The 23,020-nt window shown below is 34.6% G+C and overlaps 1 protein-coding gene across 2 annotated transcripts in view; it reads right to left on the minus strand.

Annotated features, from left to right (window-relative positions):
• NCAM2 (neural cell adhesion molecule 2) overlaps positions 1 to 23,020 on the minus strand; it is a 500,345-nt gene that overhangs the window by 140,484 nt on the left and 336,841 nt on the right. For both annotated transcript variants that reach the window (XM_029939114.1, XM_029939115.1), the window contains exon 9: positions 960 to 1,110. In XM_029939114.1, coding sequence (XP_029794974.1) covers positions 960 to 1,110 — 151 coding nt within the window. The remainder of the gene's footprint in view (positions 1 to 959; positions 1,111 to 23,020) is intronic.

Consider the following 23,020-nt stretch of genomic DNA (forward strand, 5'->3'; position numbering starts at 1 on the left):
ATCAATAAGAGTATCTAGGCCACCGAGGTGACTCAACTGGTTAAGCGTATGACTCTTGGTTTTGGCTCAGGTCATGATCTCACAGTCCATGGGTCCAAGCGCAGCGCTGGGATCTATGCTAACAGCCTAGAGCCTGCTTGGGATTCTCTCTCTCTCTCTCTCTCTCTCTCTCTCTGCCCCTTTCTTGTTCTCTTTCTTTCTTAAAATAAATGGAAAAAAAAAAACAAAAAACAAGAGCATCTTATACATTCCCACTAAGACAGCTGTGTCCTCTTCAACATCAGAAAACCTCCAAAATTGATGATTCCTGAATATTTATTGAAAATAATATTAAAACTCTTTTTTATAAACACATATATATAATTATTCTAAAATCCCATGCAATGACCTAAGGTGAACTGAGCACTCACATTCACCCTCATAATCTCCAAATCACACAAAATTATGAAAATCCTTGTATTTATTTAACAAATCTCCTTGTCATTGTTCCCACTTCCAGACATTACACGTTACCTTCAATAAAATGTAACTACTGACACATTCAATCATTTTGAAAACACTATTTTTGTATCTTAGCAGGATGTAAAATAATTCAAGAAAATAACCACATAAGTGAAACACAAGACCATCAGTCTTACAAATAAACAGATAAAACTCTAAGAAGATACTGACCAATTACTGAAAACTAATGTGGTTTAATGTAGATTGTGTTTGGGTTAAAGGCTGCAAAAAAAAAAAAATCACAGTTCTCAGAATAAGCAGTCTGGGAAAGCATTAAATACATAGCACTGCAAACTGTCCTATAGCATCCACTAGATGTCTCTAATAACTGACTTTGAGCAGCCACATTAAATACTGAATCATGAATGAAACATGTATTTTGATTGTCCTACTAAAATTCATACTTTCCAAAGCAGAAAAAGTTATTTCGATAAACATACAAAATGAAAATAACTTACATTCAATATCAAGGTACATGCTCTTTTGGTGCCCTCCAATCCTACTGGCAGCTTCACAGTCATATCTCCCTGAATCTGACAACTTCACATCTTTAATGTGCAGTGATGAGCTTCCATGCTGCCCTTGAACTTCGATACGGCCGTCTGGGCTCTGTTTGCATCGATTCAGGAAAAAGAAAGATTTTACGCTTGGTTCGTGCAAAATGATGACCAAACATAGGGCGTTATCACACATATAATAATGAAAACAATAAGTCTTACCTGCTTTAAGGTTTTTTTTTTTTAACTCATGTTTCTGTATTTACGAGTTACTGCTTTTAGCTTTTCCATTTTACCTACCCACTTGCTCACAGGGACACTGACATGTAGTAAAAACTTAAACACATGTTTTATCAACCTCTTTTATGTAATGCACTCTCTGCTTTTTCAAAAGCTTGCATGTTCTTCTAGGAAGGGCTTTGTTGGCTTCCAATTATGCTCCTTGCAAACATGGCAAAACAACAATGCCTATTCAATTCTGGCTAAAACCCACCAGTGAAAATGATCTTCTTGTTTTCACTTGAGTTCTCTATTTCACTATGTAAAGGCAATGTATCAAGATGTATGACAATTGAAGCCTTTAAGAAAAATTTATAGTTATAGTTGAATGAATGAAATGGTACTGCTTATTAGCCTAATTAGCACCATACCTACTGTAGGTAAATTATTAAAAACATCACTATGTAAGTCATTCTTAGAAAGTCAATGGAAACAACATAAAAATGATTAATCATGTACTCCACGAATATTGATTCAAATCAAGGAATTGCTCATAATCTAATAATGTATAGATTATATTTCAAATAAGAATTCTTGTGTGCAACCCAATGGGTATACCTACAACTATTTTCCTGAATCACTTAAATACATTTATAGCACACATATCAAAACACAGATCGTTTATTCACTGAATTTTACTTTATACAATCACAGAATATAGTAAAATTTTTCATTTTATAATTCATTTGAAACATGTACTTTACTATTATTGAATTGATTATTTTCAATGTTTGAGATTTTAGTGCCTCAATAAACACTACATGCACACATTTTGAAATATGTATGTTATTATGTAATAATATAATGGTTGTTTAATTTTCTATGTAACTGACATTCAAATAAATTTCAATACATGTGTGCACTTTGTATTATTAAAACGTGGTGTTTATTTTTCTGTATTCATATCAACAGCCTATTTTAAAGCTCTTTTTCAAACATGAAGTTGCTTGGGATACAATACAAGCAGTGTTTTGCTTTCTACTTTTATATAGGAATGTAATTACTATATAATCATATCAGTCACATAATTTATTTACTGTCATTATAAAAATGGTCTTCAAAAACAAACAGACAAACAAACAAAAAACCCAAAAACATGCTGGGAATGTATTATGCAACTTAGATCAGGATTTCTAGGCCAACAATATGCTCCCAACTCTCAAGTATTGCGAAAAAACAGTAAGGTGAGATTTTCAAGCAGAAGGCATTCTTTTCTGCCAATATTTAAGATTTGGCTGCCAACCCACTTACTTACTTGAGAGAAAAGGGGAATAATGCAGAAACTCACAAAAGTTAAAATTAGAAAGAGTAAACTCAAAAGCAGAATGGCCAATTTGTTATACAAAGTAACTACTTTTCAGTCACTAAGTTGGGTGTTCTGAGAACTTTATCTTACTGCACCTCTACCATTGGATCCGGTGAATTATCCTTTCTCCCTTATGTGCACACTTCCTTTGGCTCTCAGGACACCCACACTCTCCTATTTTTTCTCCCAGTGTCATTTCTCTGTCTACTTTTTAATCTGGGTTACAGCTTTCCTCTCCCTGGAGGCCTCTGTACTCTGTCTTGACAGTCTCATCGTCTCCCTTACAGTTGAGATCTTTAGTCAGCTTTTCTCCATCCAGGATCCCTTTTTCCCTGGAGAGTTACAGAACCAGATACCTCTCTTTCTGGGCATTATTATTTTATGTGTTTCTCAAATCAGCACGTGCAGATGTGAATGTATCACTCTCTCACCCAGAATAACCTATTATACACTTGTGGCCTTCCCTTTCATGTATGATACTAATTCTTTCCCATGCCCCAGGCTAGGGTCTTCAGTCTTGGATCAGTTTCTGAACCTTTATATTTTAAATAATGAAAATAATTTATCATCTTGCTCAACATTAGCATTTTCAAAGTCTAGCTGCCATGTTTCCATAGACCTCTCTGCTTTCTGCTTCTACTATTTGCAACCTTAGTTGTGCTGACGTTTTGGAAGAACACTACAGGGGATCTCTGGATTTTGGAGAAAACACTCACACCCAGGATCAATGTGACCGAAAAAGATTCCCCGACTCTGCAAATGACATCAGCATTGTTATTTCCTATGTTTTTCTAGCAAAGCCTCATTGCAGATGCAGAAATTCTTTCATGTGTAGCTAAGAATAAGTTTTTTTAAAGCAAACTTTTAATTCTTGTACCAACTTCATGAAGGTTTCACATCCACTCATGATCGTGAATAGCACTGTACTGAACCTATATAAACTCCCAGTGTCTCAACCTGACATTTCAGTTCTTCATGTGACATCACCTTTCTGTCTAAAACATCACATTTTTTCTAAGCACACCCTACGATTTGGATACTATTAATTTGAATTCCAAGTAACGTGAATTACATGCACTGCAATTTCCATAAGCGCTCTCCACAGACCCGTTTCACCCTTTCCCTCTTTATCTCTTCCATATTTACATGGCAGGATTCTCCCACATTCCTTTAACTTCTTGGGAAAATACAAATTTATATCCAAAATAGTCCCTGGTTTACTATTTTAAATAATTGTTAAGTGTGGTAAGACATGATGACATGCTAACCTAGTAAATATGCGTGTGTGTGTGTGTGTGTGTGTGTGTGTGTGTGTGTGTAGTAATTACTTATAATTACCACTTTGAACTCTGTGCTTTTCTTAGGACATACTACTTTTTATAATCTTATTGGAACTTCAGAACTCATTCTGTAGGCTGATATTATAGTTGAACAAATGTGAGAACATTTTTATTTTTATGGTACTTTATGTTAAAGTCACCTGGACTAGTACCAAGGACAGAACCATTATATTCTAATATCTTATAAAGCAAGTTAAGTTATAGTGAAAAGGTACATGTAGTTGAGTAAAGGAAAAGTATTCTTTGAGTTATTATTTACCATTATTATTATTTACTATGGGTTAAAACTTGCATTTATTATCTTGATTGTGATAGAATAGCCAATTAATGGTACAAAATAAATTCTTCATTTTTCTATTAGGGAAAATATTATTCTTTCACAGAATTGAAAGGCAAATAAATATACCTCCTTTGAAAATAAACACATCCTATCCTCTTGTTACTTCCTGTTGTAAAGGATATGCTTTTTGACTTGAGAAAACCTCTTCATGCTTGTAAAATTAATATATTAGTAAAGATATGGAAATTGAAAAATTATTTCCAATGTATCTGAAGTTATTAACAGAAATTCTGGAAGAATAGAATTTCTTTGAGAAGGTGTGGGATTCCTGGGGAAATCATCAGTCATTTTCAGCCTTCACATAGGCTCTATAATAATTACAATATCCATTTGTCTCAGATGCTTAAACTAGAAGACCAAAGTCATTCCTTCTCATATCTAACATTTCAAAGGACATCTTTATCTTTGTGCCACAAAAAAGGCATTACACATTTCTGAAAGAAAATTAATTTATATCTTGGCTTTGATTCACAACCTACTGAAGATTCATTTAAGACATCCGGTATTTGATTGAGACAGGTTAACGGGTATATTAGCTGTCGTCTAGTATTTTGGGGTTCTATCACTGCATTAAGTAAGATGATTAGAAAGTAAAGTGCCTGACTATATATAATTATTCCAATCCTTAATAGAAAGGCACTCTTTGAAATTTGATTTAATGTTATATTCTTTGCCTTTCCAGAAGGTCAGTTTAAGAACTGCTTATTTGAGTAGTATTTCAATATAGTTATAAAATGGTTATTTATAGAGTTTGCTGTCCTTTTAAGAATCACTTAATGAAATATCATTGTTATAACTCTCCTATGGAGTTTAATTCCAACACAAATATTTTGTTGCAAATTTTAATTGCTGGACATTTGAAATTATAGATTGTATCATTCTCAGTGGTTGTTTTTGTAACCTTACCTTAGACATTTATTGCCAAGTTTAGAACCCAATTATAGTACATAACACATTGGAGGTGGCAGTATTTCTAATCTTACTTCTTCTTTACACTGATGTCTTTGACAAGTTTTAGAGTCACTGACCCCTTTAGCCTTTTGGGATATTTGTGAATCATGTCACTTAGTTACTCAGCAATTGTTTTCTTGTTCAATTATTCTACAAGAAGCATATAGGCAGTAGGGATACATGCTGACCAAAACTGAGCAATTTTACCCTTTGGGAAATTAAAGTACAACAGATAATCCATTTTTTAAGATAATACAAATAAGGGCGGCTGGGTGGCTCAGTTGGTTAAAGGTCCGACTTCGGCTTAGGCCAGGATCTTGTGGTCCGTGAGTCCCAGCCTGTTGTTGGCCTCTGTTCTGTCAGCTCAGAGCCAGGAGCCTGCCTCAGCTTCTGTGTTTCCCTCTCTCTCGGCCCCTCCTCCACTTGCATTCTGTCTTTTTCTCTCTTTCAAAAATAAATAGTCATTAAAAAAATAATACACATAAACCAACTAGAAGGTTCCATGTAGGAGCACCAAAGTTTCATCTTGGATGAGTAACTAGAGGGGTAGGGTTGAGTCACAGGCACATTCCCTGATGAATGGAAGTGTGGACTGTGAACTGTAAATAGTGAAAGAGAAACAGCTTTGCAGAGAGAAGTCCAAGCCTGTGTCCCCATAAAGCACAGGATGGAACTGAGAGAAGCCAGCGGGCACAGAGAAGAGTGTAAGGGCACGTAAGCTCTCCGGACATTGGACAGGCAGACAGACAGTATGCATAACCCAAGACAAATGTAGACATACAGAAAACATGCACCTCTTTATTATACATTCTGTTTGCCTTTTCATAATGGCATTATATCTCTGCTGACTATAAATTAAACTCAACTTCAAATACTTCCAGGTAATGTCAAAGCATAACTCTAATTATAAAAACAGGAAAACACTTTCCAAAGGTGACTGGCATTAATTTACCCAAACTCATCTCCTAAAATTGTGTTAAAATTGTGTTCAGTTGAATAGTTTCTGTAAAGAATTTTAAACAGAAAGATTCTCATCCTGCCTTATAAGATCCCTATGCTTGCTCTTAGCATGAGTTTCTCTTTCCTCAGGACTTGTTCTCAGTTTCCTAATTTTCTCCCTATTTTGGTTTCATAAACTGGACTTTTGTACAATTAACCTACTTCCTAGCATTGCAAATTCATGTAATATGTACAATGTAACCTCTTTTTAAAAGATGAAGTTTATTTATGCTAAGAGATACAGAGACACCATGAGTGGGGAGTGGGGAAGGGGCAGATAAAGGAGACAGAGAATCCCACCCAGACTCAGCACTGCCAGAACAGAGCCAGACATGAGGCTCTAAACTCACAAAACCAAAAGTCGATGCTTAACTGACTGAGCCACACAGGCACCCCCGTACAGTATAACTTCTTAAGTTGCATAGTTTTCCACTAGGTTCTGTGCCCTTTTCTTCTCTTTGTATATAGAGTCAATAATTTATTTGACAAATAGGAACTGAACATAACAATGATATCAGGTAACAAATATAGGAAATGGTAGTTAGATGCTATTTTCATGCTGAGTGAAGTAAGCCAGGCAGAGAAGGACAGAAACCATATGTTTGCACTCATAGGTCTAACAGGAAAACAAGAGAGACCTAATGGAGAACCAGGGGGAGCAGAGGAGGGACAGAGCGTTGGGGAGAGAGAGGGATGCAAAACTTGAGAGACTATTGAATGCTGAGAATGAACTGAGGGTTGAGGGGGAAGGGGGAGGGGGGAAAAGAGGTGGTGGTGATGGTGGAGGGCACTTAAGGGGAAGAGCACTGGGTGTTGTATGGAAAACAATTTGACAATAAAATATTATGGAGAAAAAAAAGTAAAAAAATTTTTAAAAAATTAAAAAAATAAAGGCATTATATGGTTAAAAAAATTAAAAAAAAAATAAATGTTTTACATGCATTAGTTCACTTAATCCCAAATACTGTCAGTAATAATATTATGAGATTTGGACTAATAGCATTCTCACATTAAAGACAAGGAAACTGAGGAACAATAACATGAATACCAGTTTCCAAACAGATTCCAAATGATTGGAATGAATGTTGAGGCTGCCTGGCCCTGGAGTTCATGTTTGGAATTAATTTCCCAATATGGCCCATTACCTGAGCCTTAACTATGCATTTGAACTACATATCTTACCAAGGCTGAGTAACAGGCACTATTCTAGTTTCTGAGGATAAAAAACTAGATCAGAAAGGCAAAGGCTTTAGTATCATAGGTCAAAAGCCTTAGAGGGGGAAAAAACGACAAACCATAATACATGCTGGTATAGATGAAATACAGGAAGACACATAATACGGTCTACAATTTATTGTAAGTAGTTCTGTCTAAACAGACCTGAAGGCCACGTAATAATGATAAGACAGGCACCAGACTGGCTACACAGTTTGCAGGACCTACTGCAAAATGAAATTTTGGTCTCCTGTCCAAAAATTTTCATGAATTTCAAGGCAAGCACATCAATATATTTTAAGCAAATATAGGGCCCTTTTGAGTGTCAGGCTCTATGTAATTATGCATGTCATACCTTCATGAAGTCAGCTCTGGCCAAGCTACTATGAGGGAAAAGTAGGAACTACAAAGACCTGAACTAGAAAAGAAAATGACACATTCAAGAAGATGAAAGAAGCTCATCATAACTGGAATGCTCAATATAAAGTGGAGACAGGTAAGAGATAAAGTGTCTGGAGAGAAGAAGACTGCCCTTGTCCCTCAAAAGTCAAAGGAAGGTCAGGAAGAACCTGAAAAGATGCTCACAATCATTAGCGACCATGAACATGTCAATCAAACCCACAATACCACTTCACGCCCTCTGAGCTGGCTGTAATAAAAAAGACGGATAATAGTGTTGGCAAAGCTATGGACAAATTGGCAGTTTCGTGCACTGCTGTTGGGTGAGACTGTAAAAAATGGAGCAGGGTCTCTGGATAAAAAGTATGACAGTTACCCAGAATGTTAAACACAGAGTTACCATATGACTCAACAACCACACTCCCAAGAGTGGACATAGATGTCCACAATAAAACCTCATACATTAACATCCATAACAGAATTATTAATAAAACCATAAAGTTAAAGCAGCACACTGTCCGTCTATTAATGCCTGCATAGATAGAATGTGATATATTTACATAATGAACTATTATATAGCAGTAAAAATAAAGTACTTACACAAGCTACAATATGGGTGAACCTTGAAAACATTAGGCTAAGTGAAGAAAGCTAGTAACAAAAGCCACATGTTGAATGCTTCCATATGTGTGAAATTTCCAGAATAGGTAAATCTATAGACACAGACATGTATCCATGGTTGCCGAGGGCTGGCTGGTGGTGTGAGGAGATTGGGAGTAATGGTCAAAAGAGGAGGAATTTCTCTTTGAGATGATAGGAATACTCCAAAATTTGTTTTGTGGATAGGTGCACAGCTCTGCAAATATAGTCACATGCATTTTGTTGTAAGTTTTAATGAGTGAATGTCATCCTATGTGAATCATCTGTAAATAAAAGTGTTAAGAATTAAAGACAATGGAAAGAATTTGGGTGTTCTATAAGCAACTGGAAAAGGACGTGAAAATGTTTTTGGTTTGTACGGCAAATGCATTTGCTCTTTGAAAAAAAACACTCATGCTGCAGGGTGAAGAATGAATTCAAGATGGGGAAGGGAGGCCCATGGAAAACATAGTGCACTGACAGGGTGTTGGGGATCGGGAGGAGTTAATATATTCTAGAAATGTTTTGAAGAGGAATCAACAGTGTTTAGTGAATGTTTGGGTGAGAGGTGGTGATGAAAGAAAAGAGGAATAGAGTGTTTCTAGGTTTCTGTCACAGACCTCAAGATGGAAAGTATTATCTATCATTAGTAAACTATTGTATGCCTATACGATTATATGTATATATGTATATATATATGAATATATCCATATTTTACTATATGTGCCTGTATTTTAATAACTGGCTCACATTCTTTTCCACATTACATATTCATATAATAAATAAAATGAAAGGGAGTAAAGTGAATAAAATAAAGATAAATAAAGCGAAAGAAGAATGAACTTTTCAGAGATTTTAATTTATAAAAAGCATATAAGTCAGGTTCCAAGTAACAATTGTCAAAATAATGGTTTTCAGAATGTGACTTGCTTGTTTTATCTTATTGCCTGGATGGGTTGCCAACATTAGCCTAACCTAGCAGTTAAGAACGTAGACTGCACCACCAGACTGGAAAGTTTACATCCTGGCGTTGCTTCCTCCATCCTTTGTGACTTGGAGGTAACTACTTATCTTAGCGCCTCCTCAGTTTCCCTCTCTGTAAGATGGGAACAAGAATGCAACATTCATAGTATTCCTATGCAGATTAAATGAGTATTTGTAAAGAGCTTGGTACTTATTAGTACATGATAAATAAATTGGTATAATACATCTGATATCCCGAGGTTAGTGATAAATATATGAGCTTATACAACATCCATTTCATTGTGATAGCTGAAGGCATTCTGTCTCAGAGAAATAATAACTCTCCTAACCTTCCTCTTACTCAGTAGTACTTTAGTGCTGCTAGACTTTCCTCACAAACCCATAAACTATATCCTAATTATTTAGAATATTTTGTTAATAAAATGTAGTATATTCAGTAAGGAACAAAATTAAAATTGGGACAAAAATCTCCTAGAGAAGAATGAAATTGCTACTGATAAATGATAAAACATTTCACATGTAAATAATTAAATTACTGAATGATAGGATTTATATTTTATTACATCCATAATACTACTAATAAAATTCTAGGTATTGAATTTGTCCGTAATTGCGGTTCCACTTGTAGATGGCTTACATGTATCCTTGCCCTTGATCTTCATTAGGATGACCTTCCCTGTTCGAATGCCTTGACTTTAGAGTCAAAGGTCAGTTTTGTAGTTGTTATGTGGATATGAACTCTATGATACCATTCAGTGGTTTAAAAATTTAATACCCCAAAGATTATGCTTCACTCCCTCAAATTTATACTGGTCAAAGTGATATAAAGTAACCTGACCCCATGTCTATCATATTACTATTACTTATTATGGTCATTCCTTGTGATTGTAGCTCTAAGAGGTAAATTAGAAATAAGGAGAATATGTTTGTAGTATGGTTAACTGTAATTCTAGTCTAACTGTCGGCTATTCTGTTTGACAAGATTCTTTTATATATATGTATATATATATGTTGTATATATAAATATATATATATTATAAAGTCAGTTCTTTTTAAAATGTTTTTTTGGGGGGGTTTATTTTTGATACAGAGAGACAGAGAATGAGAGGGGGAGGGACAGAGAGAGAGGGAGACACAGAATCAGAAGCAGGCTCCAGGCTCTGAGCTGTCAGCACAGAGCCTGACACAGGGCTTGAACCCACGAATGTGAGATCATGACCTGAGCCGAAGTTGGAGGCTTAGCCGACTGAGACCCAGGTGCCCCTGTTTGACAAGATTCTTATATTTTGTTGTTGCTGTGTAACTGTATATGCAATTTTAATCTAAAGATAAGAAAATAAAATGTTGATATCAGAGTTGTTTAGAAAATTCAAACATATAAGTTTAAGTCATAAATATGAGACTAGCATAGAAAATCAGGACCAAGAAAATCCCACTGATTCAAATCACAAACGTATGTAAAATTCCAGTGCTTCCTCCAAGGTTAAAAAAAACAAGAAACATAGGAGGTCACTATCATTTCTGAATTCCCATTTTGTTTTTGTGTATCCTTCATAATGGAGAAAAAGAAATATAAAAACAACTATTAAAAATATCAATAAGAAATAAAGAAGCCAAGAAGATATTCATATCTAAAAATTACATCTCTGTTGAGGTAAAATTTAGTTTCATGTCACACAACCATGAAAAGCCAAAAAAGAGACATGAAAAAATGAGGCACATGATACTCTAACCCTTCTTTGTGAACATTTATTACAAGATGCTCAGATGTGTTGCAATTATTTCTGCCACGTAATTGAATTTACCCTGTGAACACTGACATTATGTTATTAAATCATACTGTTTTGAAAGAAATGTGAATCATAACTAATAAGCATGGACTCCATGATTTCCAGGTTTTGAAAAAGTCATAGGTCGTCTGGTTCCCTGTTTGTTTTTTTTTATCTAAAATGTAAAATGTCCTGCTATATCACACAAAGATAGTCCATTGGAAAGAGATGTAGCACAATACCAAAAATATTACAATTGGAATAGCATAATATTAATAAGTGTTAACGTTGAGCAATAGACATTAGATTTCATTATACTATTCTCCATTAGACTTGTTCTTAATTAAATCATACACTTTACCATGGAAAATTGTGTTTTTTAATTTTTTTAATATAGTTTATTGTCAATTTGGATAACATACAGTGTGTGCAGTGTGCTTTTGGTTTTGGGGGCAGATTTGATGTTTATTGCTTACCATGGGGAATTTTAAACAGCATGGTCAAGATGGATTTTTTCCTTTAGACCATTTCCTGAACTGTTACAAGAGCTCTGGTAGACCAGAACCCAAATTTAAATCCAGAGCGTGCTGCTGCAACCTACTTAAAAATCCGTAAAGTTTTTAAATTGAAAGTCACTGTGATTTCAATGTCATTTATTGTCTAGAGTTATCACAGTACAAGTTGAGTAATGCACAGCATTTAGTCTTTGCTGCTTTTCCCCACATCTGGTTAGATCTGCATAAGATTATGCAAGATTAGTTCTAGGTACATGAGAAGTGTTATTATAATCAGTGATGTAACCAGTTTAAGAAGTATGGTAATCTAGTTCAAATTGTAGACAATTAAAAGATGTTTTAAAAGCAAGAAGCACAACACTAAATAGGAAGTAGTACAATAATGTAGGATGAACTGATTAAAAATATACCTGACATAAAGTATACATATTCAATAAGATCTAAATATAGACATTATATTTTCCATTTGTACATCTTTATATTCCTGCAAGGTATTCTATATGGATTTTTTCCAGTGCAGTATGAAGAAACTAAAAATAATAGGGGAACATTTTTTTTGTTCTATCTAATGGAATAAATAGTCTTCTCTGGTCAGTATTTAAAGCAACAGCAAAAAACCAAAACCAAAACCAAAACAATCCTCTCCCCAAAAAGAACAGGACTAATCAAAGAATACATATATGCTTCCTGCCTATACGCATTTGAATAAGTTATTTTGTTTTTTTATTTCACTAGTCTTTTCTTCTGTAGTATCTGCTGTTAATCCCATGTCATTTTTACTTAAGAAAAATTTTAATCTCTAGAATTTTATTTAATATCTTTCATATCCTTATGCACTGCTGTCTTTTATACAGTATATTCAGTATATGTAAAAAATACAAATGTGAATGTTCCTACCTTCTATCTTCTATGTCATTAAGGGATCTGCTGTTATTGATTGATGTGTTGTTCCTTACTATCAATTATATTTTTGCACACTTCGCATATCATAACTTTATGGATGTCAGACATTTTGAGTGCAGTATTTTTTATTCTTTTAAATATGTATGGTCTCTTCCCTGGGACACAGTTAAATTCCTTGGAAACAATTTTATTATTTTGAGAATTGTGAACTTTGCTAGAGGAGTTGGAAGCAATCTTTAGTTCAGGACCAATTTGGCTACACTACTAAAGCTATATTGCTCAATATACCAGCGGTTCGTTCTATGGCTGTGAATAGTCTCTTCTCACACATACACCTATTGGAACTCAGCTGAAGACTCTTGGGGAAAATGCTGAAGATCTCCGGAACTGTGTGTATATCTCTCCCTTCTCCACAGAGCTCTCTCCTCTCTAGTATCCCATCCTATGAATTCTAACACCATGGATCACTCAAACTCAGAACACGGTCTCCTCAACTAAGAGAAACAACCAGACTGTTCATCTCTTTCCTGTAGCTTGGAAATATCCTTCAGATATTAGGCTCAAGCAATCATAAGACTTACATCATTTGTTTCTCTTCTCTCAGGGATCAATGTGCTGCCCATAATGTCATAAATTGTGTTTGTTGTTGTCACTGTTTAAAATCAGAGTGTAAATCAAGCCCTTCTTTATCCATTATAAAAGAGAAGCTCTAACAAGTATTTTAAATCATCACTAATGCCACACTTAACACCAGAAAATGCCATTCATTTAACCTCTAGTGACCATTTTCTGTCATAGACACGAGAATTTTCATAGTACACAATACACTTAATAACATCATTTTTATCAGTCTGACACTACAAATTAAAAAGTACCTAGCTGGGAGAAGTTGAGATATCAGAGTAGTAGGAGGTCCTTAGGCTTGCCTCATCCATTGAACACAGCTAGATACAGATCAAATCATTCCGTAAACCTAAGAAATCGACCTGAAGGACTGACAGAACAAACTATACAACTAAAGGAGAAAAAGCAACATCATGGAAGGTACTAGGTGCAGAGACGTGGCTTAGGGGGGAAATGGATCATAGGTACTGCAGAGTGAAGGGATCCCTGTTCACAGAAGGAGGTGACACAGAGAGAGAGAGAGAGAGAGAGAGAGAGAGAGAGAGAGAGAGAGAGAGAGAGAGAGAGAGAGAGGACTTCACAGGAAATCACGCAAGAAAAACACTTCCCCAAAGCCATTCACTGGGAAGACTAGACAGGCTAATTATGGGGAGTTTTTATAACCAGCAGAACTCAAACACTGGGGTTTTAGAGGTCCGTTGAGTGGCCAATGTGGAGCTCTGAGGGTGCTACAGTGCTTTTATGGATAAGGAGAGAAAATAGCCTGGGAACAAACAGTGAGATTTGAGGATCCCCTGAGAAGTACTGAGAGAGACATTTCCTTCTTGGAGCACAGCAGGGATAGGTGGCATTGCTCCTCTAGGGACAAAAGAGATAGCTGGCACCATTTCTGTCTCTTGCTGGCAAGCAACTAACTAACTTCAGTAAGCAGCACAGCACCAACACTGACAGCCTAAACTTACACCAAGCCCTGCCCCTTGTACTCTTTTTCCTTGGTCAAGTGTGCCTGAGAATCAGCATAGCGGGACCCTCCTCCAGAAGACCAGCACTAGACCCTCCCCACCCTCCCATACCATGTCAGCTGAATCAGGTGTCTTTTTAGCAAGCAGACCAGAGCACACCTAGTTAATTTTTTAAACTGTTTTATTTATTTTTAATACAGAGAGAGACAGAGCATGAGCAGGGAGGAGCAGAGAGAGAGGGAGACAGAATCGGAAGCAGGCTCCAGGCTCTAAGCAGTCAGCACAGAACCGGACGTGGGGCTCGAACCCACAAATGTGAGATCATGGCCTGAGCTGAAGTCGGAGGCTTAACCAACTGAGCCGCTCAGGTGTCCCAGAGCACACCTAGTTAAAACTTAACACATTCTGCCCATGGTCCAAACACGCCCCACTTCAGGTGAGGAGAAACTTGCAGAGGACTGCCTGACAGAAAGAACAGCCAAAACACACAGCAAAGGGTACAGAGAAGACAATAGAGACACTTTTTGAAGCACCAGTCTCTAGAGAGTATATCACCTCTTCTTAATAAAGCCATTACTCTCAGGAGCAGGAAACATAACAAGCTCTACTAAAACACAGAAGAAGACAGAGACCTAGACAAAATGCCAATGAAGGAATTCATCCCAATAGAAAGAACAAGAAAAGTTCATGGCCAGGAATCTAATTCAAATTTATATAAATAATATACCTGATTCAGAATTTAAAACATATGGACACTGACTGGGCTTGAGAAAAGCATAGCAGACACCAGGGAGTCACTTACTGCAGAGATAAAAGACCTAAAATCTAGTCAGGCTGAAATAAAAATGCTATAACTGAGATGTGAAACCAACTGGATATAATGACCACAAGGATGGAAGAAGCAGAGGAACAATTAAGTGATATAGAAGATAAAATTATGCAAAATAAAGAAGCTTAAAAATTAGGAAAATAAAAATATTGGATCAAGAATATAAACTTAGAGAACTCTGTAAGGAGTGCAGGAGGTGCAGAGAACTCCAATCAAAATGAACAAAACTTACCAACAGTAAGACACATTGTAGTTCGATTTGCAAAATATAGCAGTAAGGAAAAAATCCTACGAAAAAGCAGCAAGAGAAAATAAATACCTAATTAACAAGGAAATTAAATAAGGTTAACAGCACACTTCTCCAAAGAAACTTGGCAGAACAGAAGGAAATGATATATTTAGTGTGATGAATAGGAAAATTATGCAGCCAAGAATACTCTATCCAATAAAGCTGTCATTCAGAATAGAAGGAGAGATAAAGAGTTTCCTAAACAACAGAAACTTAAGGAGTTTGTGACCACTAAACTAGCCCTGCAAGAAATATTAAATGGGACTCTTTGCATGGGAAGGAAGGGCCAAAAGCAACAAAGACTAGAAAAGGACAACATACAAAAAACCCTCCAGAAATGATGACTTAAGAAGTAGTACAATGTCACTAAATTCATACTATCAATAATCACTATGAATGTAAGTGGACTAAATTCTCCAATCAAAAGACATAGAGTGTCAGAATGGATAAAATCATAAGATCCACCTTTTTGTTGCCTATAAGAGACTCATTTTAGACCGAAAGACACCTGCAGATTGAAAGTGAAGGGATGGAGAACATCTATCATGATAATGGGTGTCAAAAGGAAGCTGGAGTAGCCATATTTATGCCAAACAAAAATTTAAACCAAAAACTGTAATAAGAAATGAAGAAGGACACTATATCATAATAACGGGTTCTATCCAACAAGATCTAACAACTATAAATATTTATGCCCCCAACTTGGCCACCCAAAAATATAAAACAATTAATAACAAATATAAAGGAACTCAATGATAATAATACAATAATAATAGGGGACTTTAACACCAATTTACAGCAATCAACAGCTCATCTAAGCAGCAAATCAATAAGGAAACAATGACTTTAAATGACACACTGGACCAGATGGACTTAATAGATATATTCAGAAAATTACATCCTTAAGCAGCAGAATACACAGTCCCTTTTACAAGTGCACATGGGGTATCTTCTAGAATAGATCACATACTGGGTCACAAATAATACCTCAAAAAGCACAAAAAGACTGAGATCATATCATGCATATTTTCAGATCACAACACTAAGAAACTTGAAGTCAACCACAGGAAAAAAAATTAGACAGTTGAACATAGGGGGGAAAATAGAGAAAGAGAAAGGGGCAAACCATAAAACAAACTCTTAACTGTAGAGAACAAAATGAGGCTTACTGGAGGTAAGGGAGGATAGGCAAAATGGATGATGGGTATTAAAGATGGCACTTGTGATGAGCACTGGGTGTTATATGTAAGTGATGAATCACTAAATGCTACTCCTAAAACTAGTATTACACTATACATTAACTAACTAGAATTTAACTAAAATGTGAAACAAACAAAAAAATTGAAAGAAAAAAATACCTAGCAATATATGTGTATGTTTTTCCTTCCTTTAAAAAAAAATCACATCATGACAAATATATATTCAAATATCTACATCACTGGATACATAAATGAATACTATGTATAAAAATTTTATGAATAAAAGTATTGTTATATGTGCCCCCAGTATTATAGCAAATATATGTTCCCTTATGAATAGAGAGCTATGCTGAATGACTAATATTCTTACATCAATGTTTATAACCATACATTGGGTAGAAGTTTGAGGGGGTAAAAGATATATCCATATAGCTATGCTTTGAACTCTTTTCATGCATATATAATTAACATAACTATCTTAAATGAAAGTGGTATATATTTATTTGAGATGCTTTATATAAGGCATGAACATAAAAACCAAAACTACTCATCATACACTAAAATACGAAAAAACACAATTTCATCAAATAATTTTGTTACATGTACAAAGAAACAACCTACCTCCAAGAGATGGCTATAAATTAAAACTGTATGTAACAAAAATATAAAGTCCATTAACCTGCTTTTTTTTTGGTTTGGATTTTGCTTGTTTAATAGTAAATAAAGTAATCTTCCATAAAGAATAGGCAAGTTAAAAAAATACTGCATATACAAATTAAACTTTATATAATTGTTATAAATATTCAGTTAAAGAGAAGAAACTCTTCAGAAAGGATCTATTAGAAGTTATTAAGATTATAATGCAAAGGAGGAATAGAGTTAAAACATATATATATATATATATATACACTTATATGTTATATAACATTTTATGTTATATATAACATACACATATATATATACACACACACATACACACATTCACCCACACATACACATAATCAAAAGCTAGAAGATTAATTAAGATATTTCCCAAATATGGTATAAATGGATTGCTATCCTAAACCATGGAGAAGACAAGGTACAGTGTGAAATTTTCAAAAATCTGAAGAGAAGATAAAGAATCTTATATTTCTATATTATATTCTTTTCTAAAACAATCCAAAATTATGGATCAGACAGGTCTGTGATGAATCTTTACAGTGATGTATATCACTAATTAGATAATGAAAAATTATGAACATTATCATTAAAGGGAAATCTGGTGGAGCTAAAGACCCAGGGAGCAGAGATGGTCTGTGAAATTATACTGCCTTTGCTACAAGACATAAAATTGATGAGAAACAGCTTTTGTCAAGCCTCTAACTGTGTGTGTGTGTGGAATATGCAGGCATAAGATGAGATCAAATAATTATACCACAGGGCAGAGTGTTGTAATTTTATGAGAAGATACTAAAAAGCATATTCTTAGTGAATAAATATGTAAAATACTATCCCAAGGCACTGATCAAAACAGCCAGTCAGGTTTGTTTCTTATAATATAGGAAGTGGTAGATTAGGCCTCAATAAAATTCCAACATCTTCTCTATGATACACACAAGAAAAGTGTGCAATTCCATTGCTTGGTAATCTTTTACATTGATATATCTTGTGTATGGGATTTCTTTAATTATCACCTTTTCTATAATTTGCCTCCAAAGATATTTTAATTTAAGGATACACAAATTATTAATTCACTGAGTGGTAAAAGGATTGTATCAATTCATACAAATTATGGATCAATAGATATGCTACTATGACTTTAGCATTACATGTTTGTGTTTTTTCTTAATTTTGTCCCATACATCACAGTTCCTATGACTCTGCTAGATATAGTAAACTTTAGAGTGAATGCAAATATACATATAGTAAATTAACTCTAATGTTGTAGACAAAGATTAAGTTCTTAACTGGCTTTGATATTTGTAATTGAAAGAACAGTGGTCTGCAATTTATCTTCAGTTTGCCTAAATAACAACAATTAATCTAAATATATTTACAGTTAGTACCTGTTAAAGTCAATAGTCTATCATATAGACTTCAGTTTGGCGTCAAGGACTCTCAAGACTCAAAAATACTGGAAGCTACAGTCAGTAGATTGAGGATTTGTGGTAGTTTTCACTGGACTTACGACTTGCTGTGTGCAGTAGTGTTCTAGGTGCATAAAGAAGATATACCTTTGAAAAGTATCTTGCTATATCCAAGGAATGATCAAGGAATATCAAATCTTACTTGGTTGAAATGAATTGATTTTAATATTAGGACATGATGGGGGGAAAAAAGGAGGTAACATCGATTGGAAGAGTGGCCTACCATATAGAGTCATGGAGATAATAGATGGATTCTCCAAAGAATATGAGAAACTACTGAAGGTTTCTGAACAGAACAGTGATATTTTCTTGCTTGTTTCAAATGGGGCAGGTTAGTCAATTTATTGAGGTTAATGGGAGGCAAGGGTGGATGCATTGAGACCTCTTAAAAAGTTATTGCAACAATCTAGGCAAGCTGTTATGATGCTTTCGGCCACAGCATTAACAGATAGTTACTAAGCAATAATCAAATTCTGAATATATTTAAAATTGGGCTAACAGGATTTGCAAAAAGAAAATGAATATGAGTGTACTAATAGATAAGAATCAAAGATGAATCCAAGATATTCAGTCTATATAACTGGAAGGAAGTAGTCACTATTTCATGAGGTTGAGATGACTAAGGAAGAAGCAAATGTGAAGATCATGTACAGAGCTGTCTTGGATATTTTCACTTTAAGCTATTTATTTAATATCCAAATGGAGCTGTCTGGCAGTGAAGAAGTCCATTGGTTGAAATTTAGAGTTTACTGGATCCAAGTGGTAATCAAAGCCATGAGACTAGTTGAATAAAGTTAAAAGAATAAGCATGAAAAAAGGAATTCAAGAAGGGACCCCAAACTGGGGGCCTTGATCACTGAGATGTCAATTGAAAGACAAAAACAGATCAAAGGGCATTGAAAGGTGGAAAAGTATGACAAAAGAAAAACCAGGAGCATACTGCAAGCCAGAGGACGCACTTTAAACAAAAGAGATAATTTATAACTAGGTCATTACTGCTACGAGGCAGGAAAAAAAAATGAAGACTGATAATTTGCCATTAAATTGAAGAAGATGAAGGTTACTGGTAAACTTGTCAGAGAACTTCAGTGGAGTGATATGATCAAAGTTTGTATTCAGGAGATAACTGGAGGAAGAAAATTAGAGCAAGGTTAAACAACATTTTTAAGAGATTTTACTGTGAACAGATGATAATCAGATGGTATGTGGAGGCTATAGGGATATCTATCTATCTATCTATCTATCTATCTATCTATCTATCTATCTGCCTGTCTATATGGTATATACATATAAATATACTCATATGCATGAAGGATATATGCAGTAAGAATGTGTGTATGTTACAGACAAACATATAAAATATGTTATATATGTCATATGTTACATATAACATACCTCTAAATAAAAGAAAAATAACAGAATATTTTTGAATATTGATGGGAATGATAAATAAGGTACTGAATGAAAGAAAACATTGGTGAGAAGAGATGTGAATCCATCATATGTTAAAGAGGGTTCTAGGATCCATGTAAATACCCAGATATTTCACTCACAGTAACATATAGGTTCAGTTATGTATGAGTGTAGATTTAGAAGTAGGACTGTGTTAAAGTTTTGTTTATTTTCTTAGTAAAAGACAAAGCAAGTCATCAGCAAAGCTTTGGAGATAAAGGAAATTTACAAATTTGAGGATAGAGGAAATGTAGAAGGTAGTTACCTAAAACTGGTCAAGAAAATGGGCCAGGAGAATGTGGGATGAATGGTACATGACACAAAGTGCAAACACTGGGTGTGGGCCACAATTTTAAAGGGAAACCATTCAGAGTGATGACAGGTTTTTTTCCTCCAGGTAAACTCTGCTGTCATAACACATGAGTGGAATAGACATGGAGGTATTAATTAAACCATGAGTGGTTTTGCCAGAAATATTTCATGAAGCCAGTAAAGATTGAGGAGTGCTTATGAGGTTGTAATTATAATAATAGAAATTTCGGCTGGGGGTTAAGAGACGTGAACAAGATGAGTGGTCTGGGTCGGGGAAACAGTGGTCAGTTCCACAAATATAATTTCACTGCTTCTACATATTTGGTAGGGTACATATACATTTTTCTTATACGTAGTTGCACTATTAAATATGAATCTAAAAATAATCTGGAATCTGAGAAAAGAGATTTAGAAAGCTAGACTAGAACTTTTGTGAATTACAAAACAACAGATTTGATGTTGCTCTTAGTGTAGATCATGACAATGAAACATTATACCCAAGGCTGATTTACATCTGAGGGATTTTTGTCACACCCCTAACCCCTATCATGAACACAACTGCTCAGCAGATGACAGAACAGGGTGATTACTGAAAATACTTGTTTAAATATAGCACTTAAATTTAAAATTTGTTAACCCCTAAGTCAAGAGCTATGAGAACATTGCAGTACCTGTGCTAAGATAGTTTTCATTAATCTGTATTCTATTTTATTCATTAATTATTGTGTAACTAACATCCATTTAGGCACCTGTTTTTGTTGGAAGCCTAAAATTAACAATGAAATGCATCAAATGTATTATTTTATGCATGTGGTTTATTTCATGTGTGCTTAAAGATTTTCACAGATAGGTTGTGTCTATAATACAGTATTTTAAATTTATTTTTCTTATGAATTATTTTAAATTGTACTAAAATGTCATGCATTTGTCATCCATTTATTCAAATTTTCTTCCTTTTGTTCTTGAATTTAGTTAATATTATTCACTAAAATATCAAAGTTACAAAAACCATAAAATTTATGTTAAGTCTATTAATGTTCACTGACATCTCCATATTTCTTTATGGTAATATATTTATATTTTTTTCAGGGATTGTACTAGATTACTTCATAAGAAGAAGTAAGTATCAACTGAAGTTGATGTAGGAAGAAGTGTGTACATGAGAAAATACCTTCTGCTACAAAGCCACAGTAAAATCACTTTCGGTATATAAATAGCATTTTCCCCCAAAAGAATTATAATAAAATTGTGAACTAGTGTTTTATCAACTGACAAACCTGATGGCAGTTTCTTTCAAGGGGAAATTCATAAAATACATTTAAAATAATAGTTCATTAATAAATAATGTTTTTAAAAAGAACAGTGACATTTTATTTTTAAAATATTTCACAGAGTTTTCTCAAAAGTAGTTTCTAAGAGAATAGGTTGAACTTATGACTTGACTTCTTTGATAATTGTTATTCAAGCTGTGGGCTGGAAAAGAAATTTCAGGAAGCTATAAATGATTGAAAACCCTCCTCTCAGCAAGCTCAGAAGCATCCAGGAAGATTTTCAACCTGCCTAATTATATTCTACCACCTACATCAGATGGAGAAAAGAAGTATCCATTTTGCCTATTGCCCAGCAGGGACCTGTAATATTGCTCTCAGAGCACTAGTATGAAAAAATGCATTAGGAGGACCTTAAAAATGTCATTCAAATACAAAACCCTTCAGAAAAGTCCATTATCTCTATAAAGGGGGAAGAACAGGCATTAAAATCTACAGGTGCCAGGAGTATGTTCTTTGACATTCTTCTCTACAATCAGAAATTGACATTCCCCCCCCCAATATAAAGATATTACTAAAGTAATCTTAACTTTTCTCATAATTGAATTGCACAGAAAAGCTATACAGAAAAAAGAAATTGCAGACACACTTCCTCACTATACCAAGTTTTTTAAAAATCATGAACTGAAAAATAGTGTATAATTTAAAAGGGGCTTAGCATTGGAATGAAAGCTGTATATTAAATATGTGTGATTATCTACTGAGTCGATAGAGAGATTTATAGAATAAGGACATGTTAGAGCTTGATGGGGACTTAGTGTATAAACAATGGGACGGCACCTGGGAGAAATACGGCAATTTACCTGAGACGAGAGAGCAGATGAATGGCAAATCTAGGAATTGCAAAAAAGAATCAATGTTATAACCACTACAGAACACTAATCCATTATTAATTCAAGAGAATGAGCATTCTCTCATTTGTCACTAGAAGTCCAATGCGCTATCCCCTGCGAACAGAGCCACCTAGCATTCTCTCATTTGAAATTTATAATTTCATTATCTGTTTCCCAATTCAAGGAAAGTCTATGCTTTTTCTATAACTTCTACTCTTTTGTCATATGATTACCCACATTAAGCAAATGGCTAGTTCAACTGTCTATATGTATGGTGATCTGTAAAATATTTGAACACACATGATCACCGCTCTTTCAATTACTTACTAGCACACTTTATTGAATGTATTTGCTTATTTGTTCTCACTTTGACCTCTGTTCCTGTGTTTGTGTTTTATTCTGTTTTATTGGTCTTTCAATCAGGCA

This window comes from Suricata suricatta, chromosome 5 (genome assembly GCF_006229205.1).
Source record: "Suricata suricatta isolate VVHF042 chromosome 5, meerkat_22Aug2017_6uvM2_HiC, whole genome shotgun sequence".
NCBI classification, from domain to species: Eukaryota; Metazoa; Chordata; class Mammalia; order Carnivora; family Herpestidae; genus Suricata; species Suricata suricatta.